The sequence below is a fragment of the Bos indicus genome, chromosome 25 (genome assembly GCF_029378745.1).
Source record: "Bos indicus isolate NIAB-ARS_2022 breed Sahiwal x Tharparkar chromosome 25, NIAB-ARS_B.indTharparkar_mat_pri_1.0, whole genome shotgun sequence".
NCBI classification, from domain to species: Eukaryota; Metazoa; Chordata; class Mammalia; order Artiodactyla; family Bovidae; genus Bos; species Bos indicus.
Genome location: NC_091784.1, coordinates 19,173,152 through 19,189,484, shown reverse-complemented (window position 1 = coordinate 19,189,484; position 16,333 = coordinate 19,173,152). Strand labels below are relative to the sequence as shown.

The window sequence follows — 16,333 nt, the reverse complement described above, 5'->3', positions numbered from 1 at the left end:
AGAAACCATCGTTGAGGCTAGCTCTCTGCCATCACACTGGTCTGCTCAATGGGCCGAACTATATGCTCTAATCTGGGCCCTCCAGCTGTCAAAAGGTAAGAAGACAAACATTTACACAGACTCCAGATATGCTTTTGCCACTCTATATGTACATGGGGCTCTGTGTAAGGAGAGAAGCCTTTTGACATCTACTGAAAAAAGATATTAAAAACAAAGAAGAAATCTTGACTCTGTTAGATGCTGTATGGGAACCTGTAAAGGTAGCAGTGATGCATTCATTGTTGGGGTCACCAAAAGGAAGACACCCCACAAACACGGGGAAACTGACTAGCAGATAAAGCTGCAAAACATACGGTTGAGAAATTTGGGGCTTCTAGTGGGAGATCTATTAGAACCTTTGTACTCTCAACAATGCCTGAGTTAATTCTGACTCTCCCACAGTATACCCCGGCCCAAGACCAGCTGGCTGAAGCAGAAAGGGCCACCAAAAATGAAAAATGTTGGTGGGAACTGCCGGATGGCAGGTTACTGGTACCCAAGGCATTAGCCCCCACACTGGTATCTCAGGTACACCAGGAAACTCACTTGGGACATGAAAGAATGGAAGAATTAATTTAAAAATATTTCTTAATTCTACGACGTTCCTCCTTATGTAGAATTGAATCCTGGAGCTGTTCTGCTGTCCAGGTCAATGCTGCCCCTGGACATAAACAAAAGCCTCCAGGAATACAGTTAAAAGGCACTCTCCCCTTTGAACATTTAGAAGTGGACTTTACTGAGATGAAACCCTGCAGACACTATCGTTATTTACTGGTCATGGTATTTACCTTCTCAGGATGGATGGAGGCCTTCCCCACCTGAACTGAAAAAGCAAATGAAGTGGCTCGCTGTCTGCTTCAAGAAATAATCCCCAAATTCGGGTTCCCAACCAGTATGCTGCTAAGTCGCTTCAGTCGTGTCCGACTCTGTGCGACCCCATAGACGGCAGCCCACCAGGCTGCCCCATCCCTGGGATTCTCCAGGCAAGAACACTGGAGAGGGTTGCCATTTCCTTCTCCAATGCATGAAAGTGAAAAGTGAAAGTGAAGTCGCTCAGTCGTGTCTGACTCTTAGCGACCCCATGGACTGCAGCCTACCAGGCTGTTCCATCCATGGGATTTTCCAGGCAAGAGTACTGGAGTGGGGTGCCATTGCCTTCTCCACCCAACCAGTATAGGAGAGCGTCTCTTTAAGTGTCTGGTTGGTTCATTCCACCATCCCAGAACTCTGGGGCCTATATGCAGTGTGTAGTTTCCATTTGATATTTAGAGTTTACATACCTGTTGAATTAAGTCAGCAACTAAGGCAGGGCCATTGTCTGGTCCCAACAGTAGCTGACTTAATTCAACAGGTATGTAAACTCTAAATATCAAATGGAAACTACACATTGCATATAGGCCCCAGAGTTCTGGGATGGTGGAATGAACCAACCCGACACTTAAAGAGACGCTCTCCAAATGTATCATAGAGACTGCTACTAGGTGGACTTGCTTCCAATGGCTCTGCTTAGACTCAGGATGACCCCATGGTCCCATGGCTATTCTCCATACGAAATTGTGTATGGGAGATCCCCTCCCATAATAAAAGAGGTGTCAACAAATTTGCCTCAGGTAAGGGGGGATGAGATTTCACAGCAGATGGAACAACTGGGTAAGGTAATAAATCAGGTAACTAAGTTTGTACAAGAAAATGTGCCATTCCCCCTTGGGGAACAGATTCATGAATTTGTGCCTGGTGAGCAGGTGGCCCAAAATGGAAGGGTCCATATACTGTTGTTCTAACCACCCCTACAGCAAGTAAAGTTGCAGGTGTCACTCCCTGGATCCACCACGTGAGGGTGTAGAGAGAGCATACCATGCAGACACAGAGGATGCCAAGTGGACTATACAAAAGGACCCCACTGACCCCTGTGAAACCAAGATCATCTTAAAGAAGAAAAAGAGATGAAGCTCTACAATCAACTGCTGCTACAAGGACTTGCCGGTATCATCTTGAGACTAACCATAGTTTTGGCACAAGGAAGGACCTGTGCTATAATTAAAGTTGAATGTTGTGTATATATTCCTGATTTATCTGGCAATATATCAGCCACCCTAGATGACATGAAAGGTCAGGTAAAAGCTACGTCTGATGATAATATTCCTTTTTGAACTTCGGTCCTATCTTGGGTGAAGGGTGATGTGGAAAACTATATTTACCATTGTTATAGTTGCCTTGATAGTTTCTGCTTTGTGGACCCTGCATTTTACGATGTATTATGAACTTTGTAATCCAAAGGTTGGTATCATTCTCCCAAATTGGCGGTTGAAGAGCTAGGGTGCAGTATATACCTATGAATGATGCTCATACTATGAGTTAAGAGCATCAAGAGAGGGGAATGAAGGAGGAAACAGACAGAACAGGCTCTGTCTTGAAAGCAGGACTCCATCTTGGGCTGGACTATGGACTTTGATCTTTATGCTCAGTATCTATGGAAATGACATACCAACTGGAAAACCAGACCCCCGGATGGAAGAGCCCCAGGGCTCATACCTAGACTCCCCATCACTTAAAAGAATACCCTAATTATCTGTGTAACCAAATAGAATCATAAAGTCTATTATGCTTATTGGGATATGACCACAGGCCTATTGATAATTGTCCACTATTAACCACCTAGGCCTAAGGCATATGAATCACGGGTTATCTTTGACTGTATCTTTCTTTTCCTTTGTTCAGACTAGTTTCAGGGACTTTGGGGGAGGTGGGTTTGGGCATGTACACTTAGGGTATATAAGGTTTTCACAAAAACTGGTCAGGGTCCTTGGCTAAGAGGAGACTCTGCCTTGGGCCCACCAGTGTAATAAACTGCACTCCACTATCTGCATTGTCCTTCTGACTGAGTTTGTTTCCTGGAACGTGTGGCTACAACAGTGTCATGGGCCAAATTATATCCCCTTAAAATTTATAGGCTGAAGTCCTAACCCCCAGACCTCTGAAGGTAGTTGTATTCACAGATGGGGGCCTAAAAAGGTGATTAAGCTAAAATGAAGTCGTAAATTTGGGTCCTTAATCCAATACAACTATTGTTCTTACAAGAAGAGATTGGGATACACATGAACAAAGAAGGGGCTATGTGAAGACCCATGAGAAGGTAGCCATCTACAAACCAAGGAGAGAGGCCTCAGACTGAAACCAGTCCTACCAACACCTTGATCTGGGATTTACAGGATGAAGAACTGAGGAAATAAATCTCTTTCATTAAAGCTGCCCAGCTCATGGTACTTTGTTATTAAAGCCCAAGCAGACTAATACAGATGACGACCAGTTGGCTTTGCTTATCCTTGTGTGTCCCCAGTCCAGGACTGAGTAGGCACTCAATAAACATTGGTCAATGAGTGAATGAAAGTGCTGAGAGTCAGGCAGCAGCACTAGGATCAGTTTCCACCTGCTTATTCTCTGCATGGTTGGTTTCAGCTGCCCAGAGCCACGCTTTTCATTTCTGGGCTTCTGAGACATGACTTAAGGTCCCTGTATTTTTCCTGGATGAGACAGCATGCTAGCACTTGGAATTGATGTGTTTGTATATGGAGGAAGAACAAGATATGAGGCAGAGTGTGATATTCAGTGATCATTTCTGTAAAATAATTTTTTTTCATTAAAAGATTTAAATATACTCACTGAAAAACTTGGAAAATAAAGAAATGTAGGGAAAGGAAAAATCTATCACCCATTATTTTCAATACTGAAGAAAATTTCTGTTAACATTTAGTGTATCTTCCTCCAGACTTTTTTCTTCTGTAGATTTTCCTTTATCATAGAAAGTTGTGGTTCCCCACTATACATATATTATTTTTATTGACAAAATGAATGTAGCCCAAGTTTTTCCCAACACATATTTTTAATGGCCAGCTATAAAACATGTTATTGAGTTAATCTACCACAATTTAGTTAATCATTACCCTATTACTTAGGCATTAATTACCCCCCCCCAATTTGTCACTGTCTTAAACAATTCTACAGTAACTATCTCTTGAATATTTTGTTTTGTAGTGATTTCCAAAGATGGAGTTTCTGAACTAAAGGTATGATTAAATTTTGTGGCCCTGGATATGATTACCAAATAGCTTTATCAAAAGGTTCAAGTGGTTACACTGCCCCTGGCAGTAAGGTCACAAGTGCTCCCAATACTCTGGTGACCTGTCCTTTGGAGGGCTAGCTAAAAGCTTATTAGGAAGTAAGACCAGTGGGCAGCTACTGAGGATACCTCCAGACAGATGAGGAAGTTAAGCCACTGAACAGTTGCTAGACAGGGCAGTGGCTCTGAATTGGTGGTTAATGATGTTCTTTGCTTTCTTCCAGGGTCATCCAATGATGCTAAGGATGCCCACTTGGAGACTGCAAGCCTTTGATTTCAGTAGGGTTGAAAGGATGTTGCTCCAAGTGGGGTTTAACCAGTGATCCCACCACTTCCTCTTGGAAGTTTCAGTGACTTATGGGGCCTTTCTGGGGTTGCTTCTCATTTTTCCACTCTTGACTTCTCAATTTACTCCTTTGAATCTTTCCAGAAACCGTCTTTGGAAGTTCGGAAACGAAGGCCATCTAGTGACCATAAAAAAAAAAAAACAAAAAAAAAAACTCTTTACAGTTATCATTTCACAGCAAGACTTTTGTCCTGAAAGAATCATTACCCTCTGACATGTCATTGGAAAGCATCCATGATTCTTGGTTTTCCCCAAATGGCAACAATAAAAACAGCTGGCCTGGAATACAGGCACTTTCCAGAAGCATTTCAGTACCACCCATTGAATCTTGTTTATGCCAATTTTTAGGGCGGCCACACAGTGTGCTAAAAGGAAGGCCCAGTGAAGAAACAGGGAGAAATGGATGAAGCAGCAGCTAGAGTTACTCAGTCTTCACACTCCTAGTGCCTGGCCCTGAGTAGGAGTGCATGGAGCACATACCCATTTGATTTCCCAGCTTTTCAAGTCCTAGAACTTCCAGATGTTTACCTTCCTGGGGTACTTGTATGGAGCAGTCACCCTTTTCACATGCTCCTGGAGTTCTTGGGTTAGTTTCTCTGGGTCATGCGAGGAATAGGCTGGAGAAAGAACTATAAATGCCTTTACCACCTGTTGAAAAAACCAAAACCAAACAAACGAAAAAACAAAGAATCAGTCCCCATATAACAACTCTTTTCTGTTTAACCTAGCTTTGTGAATAAGTGCTTACATTTACCAGCTCAACATGAAACTTTTACCAGTGCCTTGGAGTGGGCCAGCAAATTGGACACCAATTTTTTTCTGTTGTCTGCCTTTTTAGGATCAATTATTGGGAGTAATTATTGGGAATTATGGCTTTTATAGAGTGATTTAGAATCCTATTTACAAAACTCTTCCCCATACATGAAATGACACTGTTAGAAGCCAACATGCTTCTCTTAAGATGACAATACTTTGGAGAGAGGAGTTTCACAGACTCCTTAGGGCTCATAGTGCACCTGTGTGTGCTTAGTTACTCAGTTATGGCTGACTCTTTGTGACTCCGTGGACTGTAGTCCACCAGGATACTCTGTCCCTGGAATTTTCCAGGCAAGGGTCCTGGAGTGGATAGCCATTCCCCTTTCCAGGAATCTTTCCAACTCAGGGATTGAACCCATGTCTCTTGCATTGCAGGCAGATTTGTTTTACCATCTGAGCCACCAGGGAAGTCTTTTCCTAACTAGGAAGGCAGCTAGGAATAGGGTTGGAGAGGCAGGACTGGGGGAAAATTTATACCATTTTCAAGGGGTGGTGGGTCTTTCTGAGACTGCATGTATGAGTATTTGCAATCAGCAAGCATTTTGCTGCACAGCTGTTTCAGGCATCCTGAAACATCCTGGACATTCTGCACCTTGGCTCTCTCTGCCCATATCTTTCTTGCAGGTTGCCTCTTGCTAAGGACAAGAAACAGTCCCAGACTCAGACACAACAGAACATGGTTTCTGATGGAAACCATGGAAGAGTTCATGGAAGAGTTCAAAGGCCAGCATACAACTCTGCCAACAATACCCTCAGCAGTGGTTCATTGTCTTTATACACATTCCAGTGGTGGGCATCTCATACCATTTCAGGTGCAGATAGATCTGGCTTTTAGGAAGGGCCTTCTCTTACTGTTAAAACTACCCAGCATTTATCAAACAGTTTCTATGTGCCAGGTTCTAGTCTGAGCACTATTCTTGGCTTAACTTTGAACATACAGGGATTTGTCACAGCTCCAGTTAATTTGGGGCATGCAGGACTAGGCATACTTTTCCAGGTACAATTTCTGTACCTCATAGATGGGACTCTCATCTCCTTCACTGTTTATTAGTGGTCTCAGATTTTGGTGGGTATCAGAATCACTTGGCTAGGGGCTTCTGGTCAAAATGAAGACTCCTTAAGGTTGCATCCCCAATCACTTTGATTCAGCAAGTCTCACTTTAAGTCTAGAAATCTGTATTTTAAACAAAACTCCCAGAAGATGCAGCTGTGAGCAGTCCAGGGTCCAGACTTTGCAAATCACTCCTCTCTCCTGAGGCTTCTGAGGATGTAGCTTGATCTTGTACCAACTTTCATAAAGTAACTACATTATACTTTAGGATTATGCTGGATTTATAGCCACTGAAAAGTTCATAGGTCTGCCTATGAGTTTATTTCTCTCATACTGTCCCTTCTTCTGGCACCCATTGGAAGGTATTTGCATATTTCCTGAGAAAGGCCAGCTTATTAAAATTGGCTCATCTTTCTGATATATCATGGACTTCCCAGATGGTACTACTGGTAAAGAATCTGCTTGCCAATGCAGGAGACACAAGAAATGCAGGTTTGGTCCCTGGGTTGGGACGATCTCTTGAAGTAGGAAAGGGTGCCCCACTCCAGTGTTCTTGCCTGGAAAATTCCATTGTCAGAGGAATCTGACAGGCTACAGTCTATGGGGCTGCAAAGAGTTGGACATGACTGAGTGACTGAGCACATCTGACATATCAAGGTCACTTGGGATACTTAGTTTGTCATCCCTCAAGTTGGCTATCCCTACCAGGTCACAGCCAGCAGTGACCATGTTTGGCATGCTCACTATACTCTCATCTGCAAATAGAAAAGGACCTTTTATTGGACAGGGTGAATGACAAAGCCCACACCTGCCACCAACATCTCCATCTAATAGCCCCTTTTGGATCCAGTTCCATGTCCAGTTGACACCAAAGTGTTTATATTTTCCCATGGTGTCCCTCTGGAGAGTATTTGTATCCTCAAAGACATGAAGGCAATGCTTAGCCAAAAGACATGTGTATTTGTCTGATAATGGGATTTCAGGCTTTGTGGTACCTGGATGGAGTGAGATATGGGGGAACCTGGGCCTTCCAGGTTACTCTGCTGGGTGCTGGTAGGTACAGAACCAGGAGGGAATGCTCTTGGTTGGACTAGTTACCTCCCCTCTAATGGGGTCCGGGCTGCTGACCACAGCAGACTCCAGGACAGCTGGGTGCTCAGCAAGTGCACTCTCCACCTCAACAGGCCCAATCCGGTAGCTGGAAGAGAAAAACAAACTCTTTCAAGGGTCCTCCTCTGTCCTATGAAGCTTCAAAGGAAGAAGGAAAGTATAGACAACTTGACCTTGAGGAATTGATCACGTCATCATTTCTTCCCATGAACCAAAAGTAGCCATCCTTATCCATGTAGGCTCGGTCCCCTGTGATGTAGAAGTCTCCTCGTTCTGATGCTGCTGTCTTCTCAGGGTTGTCCTGAAAGACACAGTGAGTCCATTAAGGGCCATCTGAACACAGTCATTCAGTACATAAGGCCTAAGCAGTCCCTTGCAGATGTCTGAGGACCCCTCAACAGGAAATCCAGTGACCAGATCCCCACTGGACAAGGAGCTGTGAATCTGTGGGTTTTCCCTTTTTTAACTGAAAGGAAGCTGCCAGAAAATGATTAAGGACAGATACTCACTACCATCCTTAGAAGTGTCTAGGCAGCATACTTGTGGGCAGGGGGGTGGGCACAGGGTTGTTAGCTCTTTTTTTTTTTTGTAATGAATTAATTTTTTAATTGAAGGATAACTGCCTTACAGAATTTTGTTGGTTTCTGTCAAACATCGACATGAATCAGCCATAGGTATACATATGTCCCCTTCCTCTTGAATCTCCTTCCCACCTTCCTCCCCATTCCACTCCTCTAGGTTGTTTCAAAGCCCTGGTTTGAGCTCCGTGTTTTTCAGGATAAAAGAGCACACTGATACTCTTTGTGCTCAGCAATCACTGAAAATAGAAAGGGGATGGTTGGCAAAAGCAAGGGTAGAGGAAAGAAATAAAACATCAGATTCTGATTCTCAAAGCTTTAAAGTAAAAGCTACTGCTCAGCAGGAAAAAGGAACAAGTTATTGACACATGCAGATGAATCTCAAAAACATGTGCTGAAAAAAAGAAAGCAGACACACACAAATTAATACTTTGATTCTATTTACATAAAGTTCTTTTTTTAAAAAAGGGGAAAATTATTCTTCAATGATGACAAGCAATTTAGCAATTGCCTGGATTCTAGGAGTCGACTGCAAAAGGGCACAACAGAACTTTTGGGGGAAATAAACAATGTTCTGTATCTTAATTGCCATGGTGGTTATACAGGTGAATACACGTGTCAAAAGTCATTGAATACACATGTCAAAATTCATTGATCTGTACATGTAACACAGGGACATTTCATTGTATGTAAATTATACTTTAATTTAAAAAATGCATTCTGAAAAATAAAGAAAAGCTAAACTATCAATACCTAAAACTGAATCTAACACAAAATCTGTAAGAAGCATATACAGAAAAGATAAAACTCTATAGAACATCAAAGAAGATATGCATAACTAGAAAGATACACTTAATATCATAAAGATGTTAATTATCCACAGATTAATCTATAAACAATGCAACTCCAACTAAAATGCTAACAGTTTACAGAGAAACTGACAAGTTGATTCTAAACTGACCATGAAAGAAAAGAGAAATAAGAGTAAGTAGGTAAAACATTTCTAAAGAAATTAAGTAAGAAGGAGAAATTTATTCTATTAGATATTGAGACTTATGATAATGTTTTTGTGAATAAGTCTCTTTCTCAGGGTAATGATGCTTGTTGTCAGGCTGGGCATAGAGATGTATTCAATGTGCTGCCGTCAGAGCCAAGGCCCTCAGGAGGGAATGTGCTACACAAAGCTTAATAATCATATTACTCCCAAAGTGGGGGACCTCTAAATAGTCATTAAAAAAATGAATTTTTCCAAAAATATTGAGTGCCACAAAAAAGGCTCATGACATAATGTTAAAAAGTACATAGTACAAAGTTGTGGTATGGTGTGGTACCAATTATATGTGAAACTGTACTTGAGGACCCTTTCATTTAAAAAAATTTATCATTTCTATATTAATAATCATATATTTCTTATAGAATAAATACAAAATAAAGATGAAGGATGACAAAAGATCAGTCTCACTATTCAGATAACTAAGGCTAAAAATTTGATCTTGTGTATGGGACCTTTTCATGGCTTATCTGTGATTCTATGCATATACACGTTTGTGTGAATACAAAACATTCTGTTCTATGTATTTCTAAAATCCAATTTTACTTTAGTTAACAATATATCATGAATATCTCCTCAGAAGAATAAAAAGTCAAATATAAATATGAAATATAAAATAGTTGCATAATATTCCCGTGTGACTGCAATATTAATTATTTAAACAATTTCATGTTATTAGAAATTGGATTCATTTTCTTTTTAGTCCTTTCCCTTTCTTTTTTCTTCTTTTTCTTTCTTTCTATCTCTTCTTCTTTTTTTAATATGGAGGGCTATAATATCATTTATGTAACTAATTTCCCACTGTTAGAAATTCAGATAGTACGTCCACATTTTTTTGTCTGTTATAAACAACTCTCTAATGAACATCTGGCATTTGACAGTTTGCTTACCCATAGGAAAATAAGTAAATTCCTTACCCTGGGCATAAAATTGATGTGGGCACATTGGTTTAATTGACAAGTACAATCTCAGCTATTTGGAATGTACGCACTAATGAAGGGGGATGAGCTTACCTGGTCAGTCCTACTGACAACTCAGCATTCACAGAGCAACTCTGGCCTGACAACCTCTATTAATTTTCAATGCTCCATGATTCTCATGAAGAGATTAAATGCCTTAAGAATTTTCTTTGCTAAAAATCACCCAGAAACAAAACTAACAGCTAGTGCCAGGATGAAATGAAAAAGTTGAAGAAAGGAAATGTTCTTGTTAGGAAAAACTTTACATTGACTCTCAATGGCATGATCACAGACTCACAAAGGTCCTATATGGAAGCCCTATGAGGACAAGGGTCTTATCTTTCCTGTCCAGTGCTGAATGCTTAGTGGCATGAAGTCGGTACTCAGTGAATACAGAATAAATTCTTCAGGAAAGTCAAGGATTTACTTTTGTTTACAAAAGTGATTAGAAGGAAATACATTTAAATTTTCACATCATCTCTGCTTGATGGAATTACTATCTTGTTGTTGTTGTTATGTAGGTAGCTTGTGTGGCCTCCTGGTGGCTCAGAGGTTAAAGCGTCTGCCTGCAATGTGGGTAGACCTGGGTTCGATCCCTGGGTTGGGAAGACCCCCTGGAGAACGAAATGGCAGCCCACTCCAGTATTCTTGCCTGGAGAATCCCATGGACGGAGGAGCCTGGTAGGCTGCAGTCCATGGGGTTGCAAAGAGTCGGACACGACTGAGCAACTTCATTTTCTATGACTTTAAATGGAATATCATGAAAGATTTTCCTCTTGTAATCACAGAAAAGTCACAAAATACATGTACAGCATTTCAAAAACAAATGGACTGTTTTTCATCTGCTTCTTCCAATATTGCTGCTGACTGAGGCCTAGTATACACAGCAGATGGAGTTCCTATAAATTTGGGCCACACATATGGATCACCTGGGAGCTGAGGCCCATTCTCAGAAAAGTTGCCTCTCACTGACTTGGAAGTTGAGTATCAGTAATGGATGAAGCTTCCAAGCTGCTACTAATGAGCATCCAGGATTGAGAACCAGGTCAGCAGAGTTTTGTAGAGAAGAGTTTGGAGAAAACAATCCATTATAAATACCACCCAAGGTAGGTATAAGGGAGAATTTATTACTGGATTATCACATAAACTTGGACTGGAAACCCAGGACACAAGCCCTGACAGCAAACCCTTATCCACACAAGACTGAAGGCAACGAGTCCTGAAAACTAGGCTCTTATAAGAAATTTTAATTTGACCTTCGATAAGTCCCTTCCCTTCTCTGAACCTTGATTTTATCATCATTAAAATGATTGAGTTGCCCTTATCTCATCATTAAAATGATGGCATGTGCCCTTAGACACACCACATTTAAATCCCATGTACTGTACATATTAATAGTAAGTGATTGATATTGGATAAGTCACTTCATCTTTCTATAACAGCTTCCTTATTGATAATAACATCTTATCAATATTAGTGCCAACTCATGCAGTTATTGCAAAAGTTAAACAAATAAATACTTATAAAGCATGGAGCACCATGCTTGAGACAGTGCAATTGCTGTGAAAATGGCCATTCCCTGTTACTTACCAAATAGCAAGTGAAGAAACAGAAGGGTCTGGTGGGTCTGACACGGATGGCAACATTCCCTTCTTCTCCAGGAGGTAAGATATTGCCCTCCTCATCTACAACCTGGCAGAGAGATCACAGGAGGGTGTCTTGATGTCTGTACAGCCAGGCCACCCTGCCGGATGTCTGCTATTGCTAATACAGATATGTATGTTTGCTCTCTTCTTCAAGCCTTATCAACAGTTGGGAGAGGCTGCCTACCTGCACATCATATGGTGGGGACGCTTTCCCCATGGATCCTGACTTGATTTTCATCCCTTTTGGATTGGCACAGATTACAACCTGAAGAGAAACCAGAACCAATAAGGAGGAGGCTTTTCTCCTTAGTCTCCTTCCTGGTCCGTGCCTTTCCTTTCACCCTGCCTTCAAACTCTGTCTCCTTCTTTCTTCTTCTTCCTCTCTCCTTCCTTTCATCTTTCCTTTCTTCCTTCCCTCCCTTTGCTTCCTTTCTTCCTTCAATTCTTTCCATAGAGAACAAACCCTTATTGAACACTCAAATGGACACTCACACATAAAGAGCTTAAGCGGTCACGAAGCTAAATGACTCAATTAATCACCAAGTCTGTGCCCAGGTGGCTGTAGAGAATGCTGTTTAAGACTGGGCGCTGACCAGAGACTGACATGGGCTGTCCTGGTGGAGACAAATACCTCAGCCATGAGCGTTAGTTCGCTGGCTATGGTGTCATTGTGAAATTAAATTACCTTTAAAACAAAAGAGAAGAAAGGCCGATTGTGTTTCTAACAAAAGCTAGTGTTTTGTTACTAGCTTCTCCTCCTTGTGAATGGAGAATGGATTTCCCTGGTGGCTCAGATGGTAAAGCGTCTGCCTGCAATGTGGGAGACCCGGTTTCGATCTCTGGGTCGGGAAGATCCTCTGGAGAAGGCAATGGCAACCCGTTCCAGTACTCTTGCCTGGAAAATCCCATGGACGGAGGAGCCTGGTAGGCTACAGTCCATGGGGTCTCAAAGAGTTGAACATGACTAAGCGACTTCACTCTCTTCCTTGCGGACAGGGCAGTCCCTGAAGGTGTCACAGAGACAATAGCCAGAAATGCAGGAGGCCCTGCAGACCAGCTATCCCTATTGACTGGCAGAGGGCTCAAATGGAGGTGACCTGGGCAGGGACTGGCCTGGCAGCACTCACGGTTTCAGACTGGCCATAGCCTTCGTGCAGCTCCAGGCCCGTCTGGCTCTTCCACTTTTCCCTCACATCAGGAGTCAGGGCCTCCCCTCCGGTCACACAGTGTCTCAAGCTCTGAAACTGGTACCTTTCTCAACCAAAAAACAAGGCCACATGTGTCAGAATCCCCATGCCCAACCCCATACTCTAGCACTGCTGGAAGACACCTTGAGGCACTAAAGCATAGGCGCCCATACTTATAAAGATTTATAAATCTGCCCCAAGTGCCCTGACCTTGCACGCATGGACAGAAAAATTTTTTTTTAATCTTATCTGAGTTTAAAATAAAATCAGAACCTCACACAGTAGGTTTTGGCATAACAATGGTGAATTCCACATGAACTGGTCAAAATGATTTAGTTGCAAACAAACTGATTGATAATAAGTTGGTTAGGACAACCACCTGTGAAAAAGAGAAATCAATTAACAACTAAGAAGATAGAAAGTAGCCCTTTAGAAACCCCCAAATTCTGACAGATATTAAGTCTTTTGCAAAAGTATTCAACAAATTATTCAACATGTGAAAGATCAGAGACTGTAAATAAATTTATGATCATTTTCCCCTTTGGATTAAATTGGTTTGGCTATTACCTAATATCTTTCAATCACTTTCTGCTTAAACAAATCATTCTAAGCCTGCTTTTGATCAAATCATGCTGTGTAAATATTCACAATATATTGACAGATAGGAAGAATTCTTACATCATAGAAGAATTAACCTTGAGAATCATGGAAGAACTCACTCTCTTAGGCACTTTATGACCAGATATATGGGATTAGGGAAGATAAGGGGGTTGGGGCAACTCCCATTACTTGGGAGAGAATAGGCAAAGGGAGACAGAGATGAGGGTCAGTAGGTTACCAATGGGGATGGGCCTCTCTCTTCCTGACCCAGCAGTGAAACTTGCCCCATCAGAAGATGTTGCCTTGGATTCACCCGAGATGGGACCCATCTGCAAGGTCTTGTCACCCTCTGTTGGGTGGCATTCACTTGAGAATGGCTGGCTGGAGTTGGTATGGGATGGATGGAGCTTCTATTGTGGTGGACTTGTTAGTCCCACCAGACCTAAGGCTCTGGCCACAAACCTATTCCACAGGTGATTAACAATTATCCGTCATTTTTTCTAATCTCGTTGCTGAGGGAATGGCCTACGGGTATATGGGTGTAAGCACCAAAATTTCAGACTGTTTAGTTCTACTCGGTTCAGTTCCATTTGGTTGCAAATTCCTGGGGGCCAGAAGTTCATTCCTAAGAGGTGTCTACAAAGGATATGGGTATATATGCTTGTGAGTATGTGTGTACATGTGTGTGAGAGAGAGAGAAAGAGAGACACTGAGAGAAAGAAAATTGGAATAAGAGGGGACATGTGTTATAAGGGGTACCTGTGCTATATATTTAGATACTTGGGTATCTAAAAGCACTAAAGCACCAAAAAGATGGGCCATACCTGGTTAGGTCCTCCTGCACAAGCAGACGGAACATGGTGGGGACACAACAGAGGGTGGTGATCGGGAACCTGGACAGAGTCTAAACAAAAACAAAGTGTGGAGATCTTCTTAGAGTGACGAGGGTGGGATTTCATGGAGGGGGAGTGGGTGAATCAGGTCTTTATATTCCCATTACCAGAGGAGAAAAGTTGAGAACGCCATGTGGTACCCGGCGTCCGAGATGGCCTGGAATGATTTCCACCTACCAGTATTCAAACTCAGTCCCCTCCCACAATGTACCACATTTGGTCTATGTGACCAGTAGGCTAACCCAGATGTGGCAGTAGGACTACAGCTTCCGCCTTGGGCACTTTCACTGTCTCTCTGTCTCTTGGTTCCCTCACTCTGGGAAAAACAAGCTGCTGTGTTGTGAGAACACTCCGGTCATCCAATGGACAAGTTCTTGTAGTGAGCAACTGAAGCTTCTGGCTAAGAACCAGTGAGGAATTGGCATTTTCTAAAACCTACATAAGTGCAGTTTAAAACATAATCTCCAATCCCAGTCAAATCTCAAGATAGCTGCAGTCCTAGCTGACATCTTTTGTCTTATTATTGTGATAAATATAACGGAAAATTTACCATTTTAACTATTTTTAAGTACAGTCCAGTGCTATTAAATAAATTCATGCTCTTTTGCAATCATCACCACCACTCACCTCTAGAACTTTTTGTAATCTTCCCAAACTAAAACTCTCTACCTGTTACATGGTAACTCCTTATTTCCCCTCCCCCCATCCTCTGACCATCTACTTTGTTTCCATGAATTTGATTACTCTAGGTATTTATATATTATCTGTCTTTCTGTCCTATATATTATTTCACTTAACCTAATGTTTTCAACATGATGTAGTATGTAGCAGGATTTCCTTTTTTTTAAAGGCAGAATAATAATCCGTTGTAAGTATGTGTCACATTCTATCTGGGTTGATAGAACTTGGATTGCTTCCACCTTTTGACAATTATGAATAATGCCACTATCAACATGAGTATAGCTTTCTGACCTCTTGACTGCAATGCTTTGAGAAACCCAGATCCAGAACCACCTGGAAGCTGATCCCAGATTCCCGATCATCAGAAACTGTGAGATAATAAATATTTGTGCTTTAAATTTATATGTTGTTTTAGTCACTAAGTCATGTCTGACTCTTTTGAGCCAAGAATACTGGAGTGGGTTACCATTTCCTTCTCCAGGTGATCTTCCCAACTCGGGGATTGAACCTGTGTCTCCTGCATTGGAAGGTGGATTCTTTACCACTGAGCCACCAGGGAAACTCCTTTTTAATTCATATATTTTGGAGTAATTTACTACACAGCAGTAGATGACTAATACACTACTTCAGAGTTGGGGGAAGGGGAGGGAGAAGGCACACATTGGTCTATCAAGCCCTGGATGAGTAATAATGATGGTGAGTTTGATGATGATGACTCAAAATTCTCCAAGCCAGGCTTCAGCAATATGTGAACCGTGAACTTCTTGATGTTCAAGCTGGTTTTAGAAAAGGCAGAGGAACCAGAGATCAAATTGCCAACATCTGCTGGATCATCGAAAAAGCAAGAGAGTTCCAGAAAAACATTGATTTTTGCTTTATTGACTATGCCAAAGCCTTTGACTGTGTGGATCACAATCAACTGTGGAAAATTCTGAAAGACATGGGAATACCAGAACACCTGATCTGCCTCTTGAGAAATTTGTATGCAGGTCAGGAAGCAACAGTTAGAACTGGACATGGAACAACAGACTGGTTCCAAATAGGAAAAGGAGTTCGTCAAGGTTGTATATTGTCACCCTGTTTATTTAACTTATATGCAGAGTACATCATGAGAAACGCTGGACTGGAAGAAACACAAGCTGGAATCAAGATTGCAGGGAGAAATATAAGTAACCTCAGATATGCAGATGACACCACCCTTATGGCAGAAAGTGAAGAGGAACTCAAAAGCCTCTTGATGAAAGTGAAAGTGGAGAGTG

At 41.8% G+C, this 16,333-nt stretch overlaps 1 protein-coding gene across 6 annotated transcripts in view; it reads right to left on the bottom strand.

The window, feature by feature from the left end:
* Positions 1-3,900: 3,900 nt before the first annotated feature.
* ACSM5 (acyl-CoA synthetase medium chain family member 5) overlaps positions 3,901-16,333 on the bottom strand; it is a 28,992-nt gene continuing 16,559 nt past the window's right edge. For 5 of the 6 annotated variants that reach the window (XM_070779750.1, XM_070779748.1, XM_070779751.1 and 2 more), the window contains 8 exons: positions 14,325-14,404; positions 12,841-12,964; positions 11,898-11,978; positions 11,658-11,759; positions 7,653-7,780; positions 7,468-7,567; positions 5,031-5,150; positions 3,901-4,620 (listed from right to left, as the gene is read on the bottom strand). In XM_070779750.1, the coding sequence (XP_070635851.1) occupies positions 4,504-4,620; positions 5,031-5,150; positions 7,468-7,567; positions 7,653-7,780; positions 11,658-11,759; positions 11,898-11,978; positions 12,841-12,964; positions 14,325-14,404 (852 nt within the window). In that variant the 3' untranslated portion in view covers positions 3,901-4,503. The remainder of the gene's footprint in view (positions 4,621-5,030; positions 5,151-7,467; positions 7,568-7,652; positions 7,781-11,657; positions 11,760-11,897; positions 11,979-12,840; positions 12,965-14,324; positions 14,405-16,333) is intronic. The other variant, XM_070779752.1, reaches the window with a different exon arrangement.